The 14,817-nt window shown below is 35.9% G+C and overlaps 1 protein-coding gene across 1 annotated transcript in view; it reads right to left on the bottom strand.

Annotated features, from left to right (window-relative positions):
• Window positions 1-14,817, bottom strand: part of SCML2 (Scm polycomb group protein like 2) — a 64,721-nt gene that overhangs the window by 40,157 nt on the left and 9,747 nt on the right. Inside the window, exons 5-6 of the mRNA XM_039852256.1 lie at window positions 11,905-11,993; window positions 2,423-2,666 (exon numbers count right to left, since the gene is read on the bottom strand). Coding sequence (XP_039708190.1) covers window positions 2,423-2,666; window positions 11,905-11,993 — 333 coding nt within the window. The remainder of the gene's footprint in view (window positions 1-2,422; window positions 2,667-11,904; window positions 11,994-14,817) is intronic.

Here is a 14,817-nt window from a genome sequence, read left to right as displayed (position 1 = left end):
CACCTGCAGGTGCAGCTAGCCAATGGACATGTCCACCTGGATGTCCTAAAGTTACCCTGAATTGGTTAGGATTAAGTTCAGCTAACAGTAACAGAAAAACCTAAAAGAATAGTGGTTTATATAGCATAGAAGTGTATTTCTTTCAAATAACAGTCTGTAACAGGCTAGTATGAAAATTCTGCTCCACAAAGTTCTCAGAGACTTTCTGTTTTCCATTCCACTATGCCTAGAATATGGTCTCCATTTCAAGGTCCAAGATGGCGCTCTACCCAAAACCACCACATTCCTAGCATCGGGAAAGAAGCAGAAAGAAGGAAGAGAGAATGGTACCTTCATCTCTTTGTAATATACTTCCTGGAAGTAGAACACACTACTTTCATTCCACTGACTGGTACTTAGTCTCATGGCCATATCTAACTGCTAGAGAGGCTGGAAATGTAACCTTTATGTTAGGCAGCCAAATTGTGTTACCAAGAAAAAAAAGGGAGACCAGACACTGGAGGACAACAGCATTCTTGGACATACATTCCAAAGTCAGCCTACCCCACAATGAACTTATCGGTTTTCAGGATAAATTGGAATTTTAACCTTTGTGATGTGCCCACCCTACCATTACCTCCATTCTGCCTGGCAAACTCCTCCTCTCTTAATATTCACATCATGTGTCTTTTTGGGAGGCTTTCCTTTACCCAACCACTTTTCCTTCCAACCCACACCGACTGGATGTCTTTAGACCACCTTCATATGCAGCACACATCTCTATTTTGCATTGCTAATTCTGTATCGTATCTTTTTAAAGTCTATCCCTACATTCATCCCTGGAAGGTAAACTTCCTGGAGAGAGAGACTATGCATCATTTATCCTAGCATCACATGCACATAAATTTGTATCATACTAAATTGTATGAAAATCAATCATTAATACCTGCTTCTTAAAATTATGGCAGTAGAGACGTGGTAAAAGAGGTACTTAATAAAAAGAATATCATGGTATGTAGTATTGTATTATAATGGGATGTGTTAAAGTCTCAAATTACAAAAGATTCCAACAGCAGTTATAAGAATACAGTAGTCCCCTCTTATCTGTGGTTTCACTCTCCATGGCTTCAGTTACCTATGATCAAATATACTTCAAAAATATTAAACAGAAAATGAGAGAAATAAACCACGTGCCATTCTGTGTAGTATGATGAAATCTCATGCTGTCACACTCTGTCCCGCCTGGAACAGATCATCCCTGTGTCCAGTGCCTTCACGCTGTATATACTACTCACCTGTTAATCTCTTAGTAGCCATCTTGGTTATCAGATTGACTGTCAAAGCATCATAGTGTCACAGTGCTTGTATTCAAGTAACTCTTATTTTACTTAATAATGGCCCCAAAGTATAAGAATAGTGATGTTGACAATTCAGATAGCTAAAGAGAAGCCATAAAGTATATGTATGTATAGGAAAAAACATAGTATATACAGAGTTTGGCACTATCTAAGGTTTCAGGCATCCACTCTGGGGCTCTTGGAACGTATCCCCTGTGGATAAGGGGGCAATACTATAATATGGCTATATGCTCTTACCTAGCCACTGCCGTCCACACACCTTACCTACTCATTTTCTATAACCATCTTTCTTTTTTCTGGTATAAACAATTTAGTGAGGTAAATTTTAAGTATGTTTACATTTGATTACACTAATAGGTTTACATTTAAGTTAGGCCAATGATTGGATTCTGCGCTTAGACCCCTCTTAAATGTCAGCAGTTGCTCCACTGCAGAAGACCAGGTTAGACATGTCTGAGTCCTTGGAAAAGTCATCAAGGAGCTTCAATGTTTTGATGACTTTTCTCTGAAAGAAAATATCTAGACAACCACAGTATTCAACTTACGAAGCACGGCATTACGACTGATAAAGACATTACTAAAATAACATGTTAATCTACAACAGCTTCTAGAGAGTCAAAATTTTCAGATGTGTAGATTTTACTTAAGACTATCAAAGTATCCATTTAACTTGAAAAATATGACCAAAATCACATAAAACATGTAACAGTTGTTATGCCCAATCTTTTAAAAACTATCTTCTAGATATAAATAATGGAATATCACGTGTGATATTAAATTTATTATCAACTATAAAGGAAGTTGAACCCCAAAATGCTTATAGCAGCAAGGCTTCAATGGTCCAAGTGTGGTCTATAGCTTTTCCCACATTCTCCAATGTGGACTGTCAATTCAGACTATGATGCTGGGTTGGCTCTCAAGAATTCTAACCATAGCCTTCATTACCTCCAGTTCTCTAGCCTGGACAGTGCCCTTACTGTTCTGCCTGCTGCTCCAGTTGCGCATGAAGTCCTAACCACCATGCCAAAAGCAGTTAGACATAACTTCAATAAAATAAAAGATCATGTAGTTACTTATTATCTTACCATGAGCTCCTGGTGGTTGTAATACATCTCCTGTCAGACGACACCACCCAACTGGGAAAATATCTCGACAATAGTACTTGCACCAATAATCAAAAGCTCCACTCCAGCCATCGAAGGTAATGTACACTTCATCTCCTCTAACATCTCCGACTGTTGCGGGACAGATCAAATACGGATTCTTTTTATCCACAGCTTCCAATTTCATTCCCACTTGAAAATTATTTATAGGTGGCTTTGGTGGTTCCTACCAAAACATTAAAAAAAGAAGTCTTCATTGTTCAGATGTATTAAGAAACATTTGCTCAAGTGTATTCTCATAACCTATAGCAATCAAAAATTAAGCTCCATGTTTATCAATTAAATACAAGAAGAAAACCATTCTCACAGATTTCTCTGAAACTCTGCATAACATCTCACTTACTATGGAGCAGAGCCAAGAACCTGGAACAAAACAGAACCAGCTTGACAGTAATTCATTCATTCATTCATTCAAGAAATATATATCCTATGTACCAGAAATTTAAGATTCATTGGTGAACAAAAAGATCAAAGCTCTGGTGGAGCTTACATTCTAGTGGTGGTGGTAATAGTGGTTGGGGGTTGGGTGGGGAAAAGGGGAAGAAGCAATCAACGAGAAATTTTAAAAGCAAGAATCAAACAAATCAACAAATATATAAATTATAGGGTATGCTGAAAGGTAATAAGTCCAAAGAGAAGGAACAGTAGCGGATAATATCCAAAAAGAAACTCAAAGTATAAAATGCAGACATAAGAACATGAAAGTCATATAGTTTGAGGTCACTTATGCTATCCAATCCACACGCCAATATTAAACAAGTATTCCCTAGTTTCAAAAAGTTAAAGCATGCAAATGCTAAAAGTATTCTTAGAAACCCCAAGTGCTATGTTAAAAACAACATCTTTTCTTTCAATTTGCTTTTTATGCTAATAAATAGCACCATCAACAACCCAATCACCCAAACCAGAAGCCTGGAAATAGTCCTAGACCAGTGATTCTTAGCCCAACTTAACATTAGAATCACCTAGGGCCACACCACCAGAGAAAATAATAAACTGGTCTGGGGAGGGGCCCGTGAATCAGCCCCAGGTGATTCTAATATGTATCCAAGGCTGAGAACCACTGAGGCATCCTTTTCCCTTAACAAATTCAAACATCATGACCTACCAAGTGTACCCCTTATATCTCTACAGTAATAACATTAAAAGCTAACCTTCAATTGGTTAGTATGTGCCAGGCACTATTTTATATTTTCCATATATTCATTTAATTCTCACAATACCCTATGAAGTCAGTGTAAATTATTATCCCCATTTTACAGATGAAAAAACTGATATACAATTGCCTAAGAATACACCATACTACCAGAGCTAGATTTTATTGTATTTTTTTATTTATTTATTTAAATTAGTTTCAAGTATACGGCACATTGATTAGACATCTATATAGTTCATAAAATGATCCCCCCAATTGTTCCCTCCCTCCCCTGGCCCTCCACCTAGCCATCATATTAATGCTAACTGCATTCCCTATCAGAGCTAGGTTTTAAACCTAGACAGTCAACTCCTTGGAACACCCTAACCCATCATCTGCCTGGCCAACTTCAACTCAGCCACTTCAACACCCAGCTCTCCTGGCCTCTTTAAGGCTTCTCCCACCAACTTGTGCTCACTCCCACCCACCTCAAACAGAGGCACTCTTGCCTGAAACTACTGTTGGAATATGTTCACTCCTCTATGAGACTAAGAGATTTTCAAAAGCAGGTACTACATCTTATTCACATTGTTATTTCCAGCATAGTGCCCAACAACAAGCATTTAAAAAAAATGGAATGAACCAAGGAATCTCTTGAAGAACAGTAAGCAAGCTCTCAACTCATTCTTTTACCAAACTATAAATTTCCAGGGGAGGGAGGGAGCAATTGAGGGGATCGTTTTATGAACTATATAGATGTCAAACCAATGTACTCTATACTTGAAACTAATTTAAACAAATTTTTAAAAAATAAAAATAAAAATGTTTTTTAAAAAACATAGCTGGTAGGTTGGTTCCTTCTTTTAATGCCCCCTTTAAACCCATCTCACTGTCCCATACGTTTCCACTATTATCCTTTACACCCTTGCGATTCGAAAGTTCTTAATTATTAGCCTTCAAAGTCCTTTTAATTACATATTAATTTGATTCTTTAAAACCACCTTCAAAGTCAGCAAAGTATTTAATAACTAAATAGTAAGAAGCAGTTACATACTGCCACTTCATGAAGTGGCCAAAGATCAACTGTCTGTTACTACATATGGGGGGGCATATTTAACAAAAGATAACCTTGGTAGTTGATAAATTTGTACCGGACATTCACAGAATGCAGAAAACATTCAAGGCACACGTAAGGATCCCGGGAGCTTACACTGTCATATAACAGAGTAAGACTTTCTGTAGCAAAGCAAAAGTTCAAATAGCGTATACATTTTTCTGCTATAAAACAGAATAAGACAGGAATAGCAGAGAAAAAGAAGTTTAAGATTCAAATGTATAACCAAAAAGATATCCCAATGTGACACAGTACGTTATCAACACCACTATTAGCTGGTAAATAACAACAACAACAACAACAACAACAAAAAACAGAAAATGATCGTAGACAAAATGCAATTTATTCTCTTAAGATTTTCATACTGTTTATTAATTCTTCTAAATTTCATGAATAGCCTATCAAATTTACTTACGTCAGTATAGCCATATAAATAAATATTAACAGAGCTCTCTGGAAGAAAACCAGTCTTTATTTTTTTAAAAAAATTAAAGGAACTGCTTTTTACATAACAGTAAATGAAAAGGCTATTTCAAAACAAGCTACCTCCAGATTTAGATAATTGGCAAAATGGTTCCCTCTGCTGTCCACAAAAGGTAATGATATTTATGTCATATCAATGCATATACCATTTATATCAAAGTAAATTTAGTGGCTTTTAAAGTATATGGTATGGTTGGTCAATATCAGCTCTTGAATGATTTCCTAAACACAAAGATAAAATTTGCAAAAGAAATAGCTAAAATAAACAAGAGATCATTCTTTTATTGTGAAAAAAAAATGATGCTGTTCTAGAAAGTGAGTAGTAAAGAATGCTCTTTGAACCTCCCTCCTTGCTTATCTACAATACAGTTCTTCTTAAAGAATATTTCTTCCCGAATCCTACCAACTCTGAAGCCAATCTCAGCATTATCTGCATTACCCCTCTGCCTGGAATATTCTTAACCGCGTAGCCTCATGATTCATTCTCTTGCTTCAAATCGTCACTCAAATGGCACCATCTCAGCAAGAACTTCCTGGCCAACCTATCTAAAATGTCATCCTCCCTTCTCTTTAGTATATACAACTATCAAACATAATATATACATACTTTATTTATCGACCATGGTTTTTTTTACATTTCTACAGCTAGAAAGTAAGCTTCATAAGAGCAGGAGGTTTTTTTTTTTTACTGTTTTTGTTTACAACTGTATTCCCAGTCTACCTCTGATCGCAAACTCCTATCCTTAACTTCTACTTCCCTACTTTTAATCAACTACTTCTTTGACCTCGTCAAGAATTCTAGTTCTTTAACCTTTATTCATTTACAAATATTTACTGAGTACTACATGTCAGACACTACTGAAGGTTCTTGATATGTTAATTAGAAAAACAAACAAAAATCCCATCCCTGTGGTGCTCACCTGCTAGCAAAGAACAACATGAGAAACATGATAAAATAAGTAAAATATAAAAATAAGTAAAAATAAGTAAAATAAAATCTATTACTTATTTTATAAGTAAAATATATTATTTTATTTATAAGTAAAATATATTATATGTTGGAAAAGCTAAGTGCCATCCAAAAAAAAAAGAGTAGATCAGAATAAGAGAGATTCAAAGAGCACTGTGTGGGAAGAGTCGTGCAATTTCAAATAGGGTAATCAGGACAGCCCTCCTATGGAAGGTGAGACTGAGCAGAAACCTGAAGGAGGTGATTATTAATCATGCAGTCATCTAGAGGAAGAGTGTTCTAGGCAGGGAGAACAGCCAGGGCCTAAAGCAGATGTGTCTGAAATGTTTGAAAAACAACAAGGAAGCAACAGGGGCTAAAATGTAGTATGCAAGTGCAAGGGCAGTAGGAAACGAGGTCAGAGAAAATGAAGGGCCATATCATATAGTGCCATGAAGCTACTGTAAGTAAGGAGTCTGGCTTTTACTCGGGGTAAAATGGGAAGCCCCTGGAGAGTTTTGAACAGAGGACTAATGTAATCTCACTTATGTTTTAAAAGGAATACTCTGGTTGACTACAGATTGTAAGGTTATAAATAAAGAGACCAATGAGGAGGCTACTGCAGCAATCCAAGTGAGAGATAAAGGTAGTTTGTACCAGTAGGATAGCAATGGAGATAGCAGGAAGTATTTGGATTTTGAATATATTTTGAGGATAGAGCCAACAGGATTTCCTTATGGACTGGATATAGTGTGTGAAAGAAATAATCGCCAAGGTTTTTGGTCTGAGGAACTAGAAGGATAGTTGCCACTCCCTGAGATGGGAATAGCTGCAGGAGGAGCAGTTTGAGATGTATTAGACAACCAAGTGGGGATGCTGAGTAGGTAGGCTGGATATACAAGTCTGATCTGGGAGCAAAAGGTCTAGATTGGAAATAGAAATTTGAAAGTCATCTGCATTTTAAATTGTATTTAAAGCTAGGAATTAGAAGATATTACCAAGGGATTAATACTGATCAGTTTCTCAACCATTGGCGCTATGGCCATTTGGGGCCAGAACATTCTGTTGTGTGGGCTATTCTGTGTATTGTAGTTTAGCAGCATTCCTGGTCTCTACCCACTAGATTTAGGTAGCATCCCCCCCACACACACACACATAAGTTATAACAACCAAAATCATCCCCAGACATTGCCAAATGCCCCTTGGGGGCAAATTGCTCTCCTTCCCAGTTGAGAACCACTGATAAAGAATAGGACCAAATACTCTAATATTCTATCACACCCCTTCACATCTAGGTTACAGAGCATCAAGTCACCACTTTCTTCTCAGCACCCAAAACCAACTTAACCCCTTGTGCTTGTTGTAAAGTTCAGTATCACAATTCACTTTAACTATTTACACTTAGTTGCTGAGTACAGCTAAAGAAAAGTCCCACATGCTTACTACCTTCAGTGCCACACATATTTAGTCTTTGTCTTTAGCTGAGCCCTCCAAAATACTGTCGTGTGTCCCTAGGCCATTCCCTCTCCCATCTCGTACAGTTGCTATTCCAAACCTTACCATTCACCTTAAGACTAATAACATATCCTCATTATTTATTATTTTCTTTTTAACTGACTTTCTCCCCGCCAGAAAATAAACTTTCTGCCTCATTAGAACACAGCAGACATTCAGTCTACACATGAATCCTTCCCTCCAACCTTGGTCAGTTTCCTATTTCGGAGTAGTAAATTGAGGCCATCAGGAGTGAACTTTATCAATATTCTGCCCCAACAACTACAAATTTAACTCTGTGAGGACATTGTTTACTTGGTCTTTAGTTCTCACTAATGTAATTGATGAACTTCCTATCTACCAAATCGTAAAGAATCAGCTTTCTACTCTGCTAAAATAATAAACTGTCTACAAAATAATGTACCTCTTCCCCCTTGGGCTGGGTCCTTTGAGCTCTAAATTGAAAAATGAATATTTAACACATGCAGAATAATAGATTTTTTGAAAATTATTAGATATTGTAAAGTGATTTATTTAAATGTTTTTTAATCCTCTGTAATTAAAATAAAATAAAATGAAGAATCAGCTTTCCTCCTAACTGACCTTAAGTACCTGCTATGAGCACTTATACATTATAAAGGTGAGTGGGTATTTCCCAAGGTTCTAACCGTGACACTCCATTCTTTTATATATTCTCTCTGAACTAGCTCATTCATGCTCAAGGCTTCCACCACTACCATTTAAGCTAGAAACTCAAAACCCAAATCCTCGTACCCAAGCAAAACCTTGTTTCTAAGTTCTAAACACTTTACTTCCAACAGTCTGGTGGTAGTCATCCCTCCTCAAATTTCCCACAAGCACCCCAACATGTCCAAAACAAAACCCATCTTCTCTCTCTAAATGTATTCATCTTCCTGTACTCAATTTTTCTTCATTCATTTAACCAGTCTGTACCAGGACCTATGATAGGCACTGAGAATATAGACATGTTAAGTGCTCAAAAGGAACTCGCAGTCTAGAAAGCAAGAGACAGTGAAACTAATAGTATAATCCAATACCTACATAGGTTGAGATATGCAAAAGGTGTACAGAATAATAAGAATGGAGAGGGGGAATTCGGGAAGGTATCTTGGAAGATTTAATACCTGACTTGAATTTAAAAGAAAACAGAAGTTAACCAGAGATAATCAGCTCTAAAAAGAAACGTGGTATCGATGGGCTATTTATAAGCAATTTAGAACATAAAATCCAAAGCAAGGAGTGTAAACCATAAATCAGATCATACATCCCCTTAAAGGCCATATTAATAAACTTATAATTCATCTTGAGTGCAACTGGTAACTTCAAAAGAGTTTCAAGCAAGAGAATGACATGGTAAAGCTTCTACGTCAGATATTTCTAGCAGTTACGTGGAAAGGTGAAGATTAGAGATAGTTTTAAGGCTAACAGTCCAGGCAAGAGGAAAGCTTTGTATGAGAGGCAGCGATGGTAGTAAGGTTAGAAAGAAGAGACATAACAAAGAAATAATTAGGAAGCTAAGTGAGTGCATAGGCCTTTATAATTAATTGGCTATCCAGAAGCCAGGGTTAAGGAGGAGTGAGGATTTAAGATGGCTCCTGGCCAAGTTTCAAGCTTGGCTAAAAACAGCACCTACAAATCAATAAGAGTAAGAAAAGAATTCCAATAGAAAAACAGGCAAAGACAAGAATCAAGCAATTCACAGAAAAATAAAAGACCGCTAAGCACATTTAAAAAGCTCAATTTCAGTGGTAATAAGTTTAATGAAAATTACAACAAAGGGATACCTTCCTTATCCTCACTTCCCAAAAAAAGATTCACAAAATTTTAAAAGACAGATAATATTCAGTGTTAGTGAAGGTGTAGGAACACAAACATACCTCCACTAGTAATAGAGCACAGCTCGGAACACCCTTTTGGGATGTAATTTAACAGTATATATCAATGCTTAAAGCATACATTCCCTTTGAAGCAGCAATTCTGCTTCTAAGAATGTAGCTATTCACACACATACAAAAATGCTCACTGTAGATGATTTAAAAAAAAATATGAAGAGAACCTAAACATTCATCCTTAGGAAGAGATTAAACCAATTATGGTAATCCGTATCACAGAAGAATACAATACAACCTGAAATATGTATGAAATGAAATGGAAATATTTCCGAAATATACATATTTTAAGGGAAAAACCAAATCACAGAACAACACATATAATATATTCCAAGTTATGTTTAAAAAAAATAAAAGCCCACATATGCTAATGAATGCACAGAAAAAGGTCTGGAAGACTATAAATAAAAACTTCAATGTGGAGAGAAGAGTGGAACACAGGAATACACAGGATAAAGGGATACTCATTTTTCATTCTAAGTTTATAGTATGATTTTTTCCCACCACACGAACGTGAACTACTTTTATAATTTTAATAATGAAAAACATAATGTGTATGACATGTGGCATGTGACTAGTTGATAAAACACTTGGATAAGTAAAAGAGATTCAATGGCTTTTTAAAAGCCACAGCCCAAGCTTAATAAGACTACCGCTAAACATCTCTTGTTATGCATTACATATGCATTACACATTGCCCAAAGGGCTTGCATTTGCCTGTATTCCTTGCTGGTAGGGCAAGCCCACTTTCAGCATTCATGCTGCTCAAAGCTGCACTCAAAGAATTTTTCTTTGCAATGCAGGGGTCATATTAATTGATGTGTCAAATCCTTGTCTTTAACCTTCTTCGAAAGTTTTAAAAAATGTTTACCATTCCTGATATGAACAGTTGCAGTAAAAGTTAAGTGACTGAGAAAATAATTAGAACAAAGTGTGAGAAAGAAATATTTTGACTCATAATTTAACTAAAAGTTGGCTTTTATTCATTATTTCTTAAAACAGTGTACTCTTTCAACATTTTCTCAAGAACATAAACTATTTTTTGGAATTTTCCCTTTGCTATATAACAACTATTTCCTTTTTAACATGCTTTTACTTCTGAAACCAAATCTCTCCAAGTAACTTTCAAGTGGTTTTTTGGCCCATCATCATTTTCTCCAATATCAAAGAGATAACTAACATAGCAAAGTGAAGGGAAGCTTCTGAAGATAAATAAAATAGCAAGGACATTCGCTTCCAGTAGAATACCCCTTTCTCTAAGGTCAAGAAACAAGATATTAATTCATTTTGACTAGTGGATGATTATAATTGAGCTTTCTTTATGACTTGCTGTCATGGGCTGAATTGTGTGCTCCTACCAAAATTCGTGTTTAAGTCCTAACACCCAGTACCTCAGAATAGTGGTTGTATTTGGAGATAGGGTCTTTAAAGAGGTAATTAAGTTAAAATGAGGTCATTAGAGTGAGCCCTAATCCAATATGACCAGTGTCCTCATAAAAAGGGGAAATCAGAACACAGACATCTAAATCCATGAGAAGACAGCTACCTACAAGCCAAGGAGAGAGGTCTCAAAAGAAACCAAGCCTGCCAATACCTTGATCTCAAACTTCTAGCCTCCAGAGCTCTGAGAAAATAAATTCGTTAAGTCATTGTGGACAGACTGTCTTCCCAAAATTCATAAATTGAAGCCCTAACCCCCAATGTGACTCTATATTTAGACACAGGGCCTTTAAGAAGGTATTAAAGGTTAAGTGAGGTCATAAAAGCGGGGTCCTAATCTGATTGGACTGTTGTTCGTATAAGAGGAAGAGAAACCAAAGACTCCTCTCCTTCCGTGCGTGCGTGGACAGTACCAGTACAGACAAGAGGTCGAGGAGAAAAGCCTCACCAGAAAACAACCCTGATGGCACTTTAACCTTACATTTCTAGCCCCCGGAACTGTGAAAAAATAAATTTCTTTTGCTTAAGCCACCTAGTCTGGGTACTTTGTTATATGGCAGTCCTAGCAGATTAATACATTTGCCCATCCAGTAATTTATTTTTTTAATTAAATTTATTTGGGTGACATTGGTTAATGAAATAAGTTTCAAGTATAAAATTCAATAATACATTATATGTGTATTGCGCTGTGTGTTCACCACCCAAAGTTAAATTTCCTTCTGTCACCATATATTCGACCCCCTCTACCCCTATCCAATCCAGTAATTTAAAAAGCATTTTTGCTGTTCCATGTCAGAGAAGACGAAGTATTTAAGTGCCCCCATGAAAAAAACAAAACTAACAGCCCAGTTGATGGAAGCTTTTTATGACCTTTCTTACCTTCTTAAAGATTGTATCAGGTGCCAATTCAGATCCATTCAGTGTACGTAACAGGAACATTGGCCAAGATGATACATTCATCTTGTACCCTATTGCAGAAAATAAATTAAATGTCATTAAAAAAAGCCTATGGTATTATAACTAGTTGATATTTAAAGTAGCTTTCATTTGCCATTCTTCTCCAGAGAATAACTTTCTTATCGAGGAACTCAGGAAGTGGTCAAGAGGAGCAGCTGCACCCTCCAATCAGCACTATTGGTTGTACCCACTGTACTCCTTGACAACAATGCTACGGTGGAAGTAGAAACTCTCATTTTAGAGAAGCCACTAGCTAGAGTTCACCAATACACACATATATGCTGGGAACGGGCCAGAATACTCAGGGTGATCCAAGCCAGAACCCAGGACAGCTTCTATTTCTCACCAACAGCCACACAAACAGGGCAAAGGCTGCAAAAGACTTCCAGTCCCTCTTCTTCCTCAGAGCCCCTGCTTTATTTCCTTTCAGAGAAAGACACTTTCCTGTCAAACTCAGCAAATATACACTTATGATGATACATTTCATTGTAAGTAAATTTTACCTCAAAAGAAAAAGAAAATAAACACTAAACTCTAGTTAATGATATGCGTGCTAAAGTATTTAGAGAAAATGTATTGATGCCAATTACTTACTCTGAAATGCTTTTAAAAATAAGATGGATTGATGAATTGCTAGAAGGGCAGATGGACAGATAAGTGATAAAGCAAGTATAGTAAAACCATAATAGTATAACCTAGGTAGTGTGTATGTGAGTGTTCACTGTAAATTTTTCACTTTTTGTGTATGATTGAAATTTTTCGTACAATATGTTAAAAGAAAAAGACAGCTCTCACTTTAGCAATCTTTACACACACTAAACATGATTTCCTCTTAGAATTTTTATCAGATGCTATCAAAATAGACTCAACAGACATCTTTTCTAGATCTTATCAATTAATAGTGAATATCACAGCATCTGGCATGTGTAGCAGGGAGCAAAGGTCTGCTAGTTTCTCTGCTTTCAAGAGGCAATCTGTTTCAAGCAACACTTCCCTGCCTTGATGCCAGAATTGGAGAGAACTTGGCATGCATCCCTGATGGATACATGCGTTAAGACAGGAAGGCACATGAATCACTTGCAACAGGTCCATCAATATGATAAAACATGCAAAAAAGTTCAGCCAGAAAGTCACCCTATAATAACCCTGTACCAAAACACCCTCATCTGACTAGAAAAATAATTACTGCTAGGAAAAAGGCGAAAATTTGTTACATACTCCTTTAAAATAAATCTGTATTATTAGTGGTATCTAATAAATAGTTATCCACAGCATGGATTTCCCACACTGTGATTAAAATATTGCATGAGAATCATTCTCTGGTCCTTACGCCTTTCTCTTAACCCTCATCTTACCCTATTACATTGTGCATCATGATTTTTCTTAATTTAACATTTTTCTTAATTCTATAAATCCCTAAAGTCAAACAGATTAAAAGGCTAAAAAATAGATGAAAGTGCATATAAAAAATTCAAACACAGATAAAACTAATCTATGGTGTTAGGAAGTCTGGGCAGTGGTTACGTTTGGAAAGGGGGAAACTATGACTGGAGATCAACAGGAGTAGGGCTTCTGGGGTGCTGATAATGTTCTATTAAAAAATCTTTTAAATAACAACCTTTAAGATTTAAATAAACCTTTTAAAAAGGAAAACGAAATAAGTTGTTATATTAAAATGGAAACTATTCAAAGTACCTAGTGAGCAACTTGACGAAAATTGTGTATTTTTATATGTACTGTCAAAATATATACTAATCAGTATGTACTGCTATGTATTTCATATTTTTAATTAAAATAAACTCTAAAAGTAATTTTAAAAAGAATGATCCTAAATCTAGCTATGTGTTTCAAATGCTGGCAATCATAATAGCTATATTTTCCTTTAAACAAAATATAAAAACATATTACGGTATTGTAAACAGAGAGATAAAATCCAAACAGGGAAGCACTACACCTCAGGTTTATACATATCTCTTACAGAATTCTGATTTAAGAAATGTTTTAAAAATAAACAAAAAAACCATAAATGATATGAAGAAAGAGAAGAAGGCAAAAAACAAAAAACACACACATACCCTAAACCATCTTCTTGGAATAACACATCTCTGGTTAGTTTTTTAAAATATTTTAAACAAAATTAGAAATAATTAGCAATTAGAAAAAGATAGTATAAAAAGATATTGCTAAGAATAGTTCTTATTAATATATTAAATTTTGGTTCTCAGGGAATTTTTCACTAGTAGGAAACAAAAAATCCATTCTCTCATTGTGCCTCACAATAGAGAATTTTCATTTTCAGCACTGTAAAGAAGAAACAAAAACCAAAACCCACCATTCACTCGGAATATAAAAGTGATAAACTAAATCACCTATTTTCTATAGAATATCACAGTATGCCTAAGTCTTGAAAGAGAAAAATTTTGCCCCAAATTAGAGTCATGCACTTTTTACTTTTTAAAAAAGGGTCAAAATTGAGAGATTTGTATGTAAAAACATTTGCTGGTAAGTTTCATATATTTCCTCCTTTTCAAAGACCTAAAGGTACTCACTCCTATACCTCTCAGTGTTTCCTTTCTACTACAGAAAAAATGAAATTCCTAAGTTTGAAACTGGAGTCTGGATGTGGAATTATCCTTCTTCTGTGCTCATCCCAACACAGAAAATGTAGAATGGTTCTGTGGACAATAATGAGAGAGGCAGTGACTTATACCAAATACTATAAACTTCTCTCCCAGAAGGGTTTCTGAATCTGCACGTGTAATCTAGTAGAGCTGGCTTTTGACACCAAGTCTGAAGATAGAATGAGTCTTGCCCTGCAGTGGTGAACCATCGGCA

The sequence above is a fragment of the Pteropus medius genome, unplaced genomic scaffold, assembly GCF_902729225.1.
Source record: "Pteropus medius unplaced genomic scaffold, Ma_sr-lr_union100, whole genome shotgun sequence".
In the NCBI taxonomy this organism is placed as follows: domain Eukaryota; kingdom Metazoa; phylum Chordata; class Mammalia; order Chiroptera; family Pteropodidae; genus Pteropus; species Pteropus medius.
This window is presented reverse-complemented; position numbering and strand designations above follow the sequence as displayed.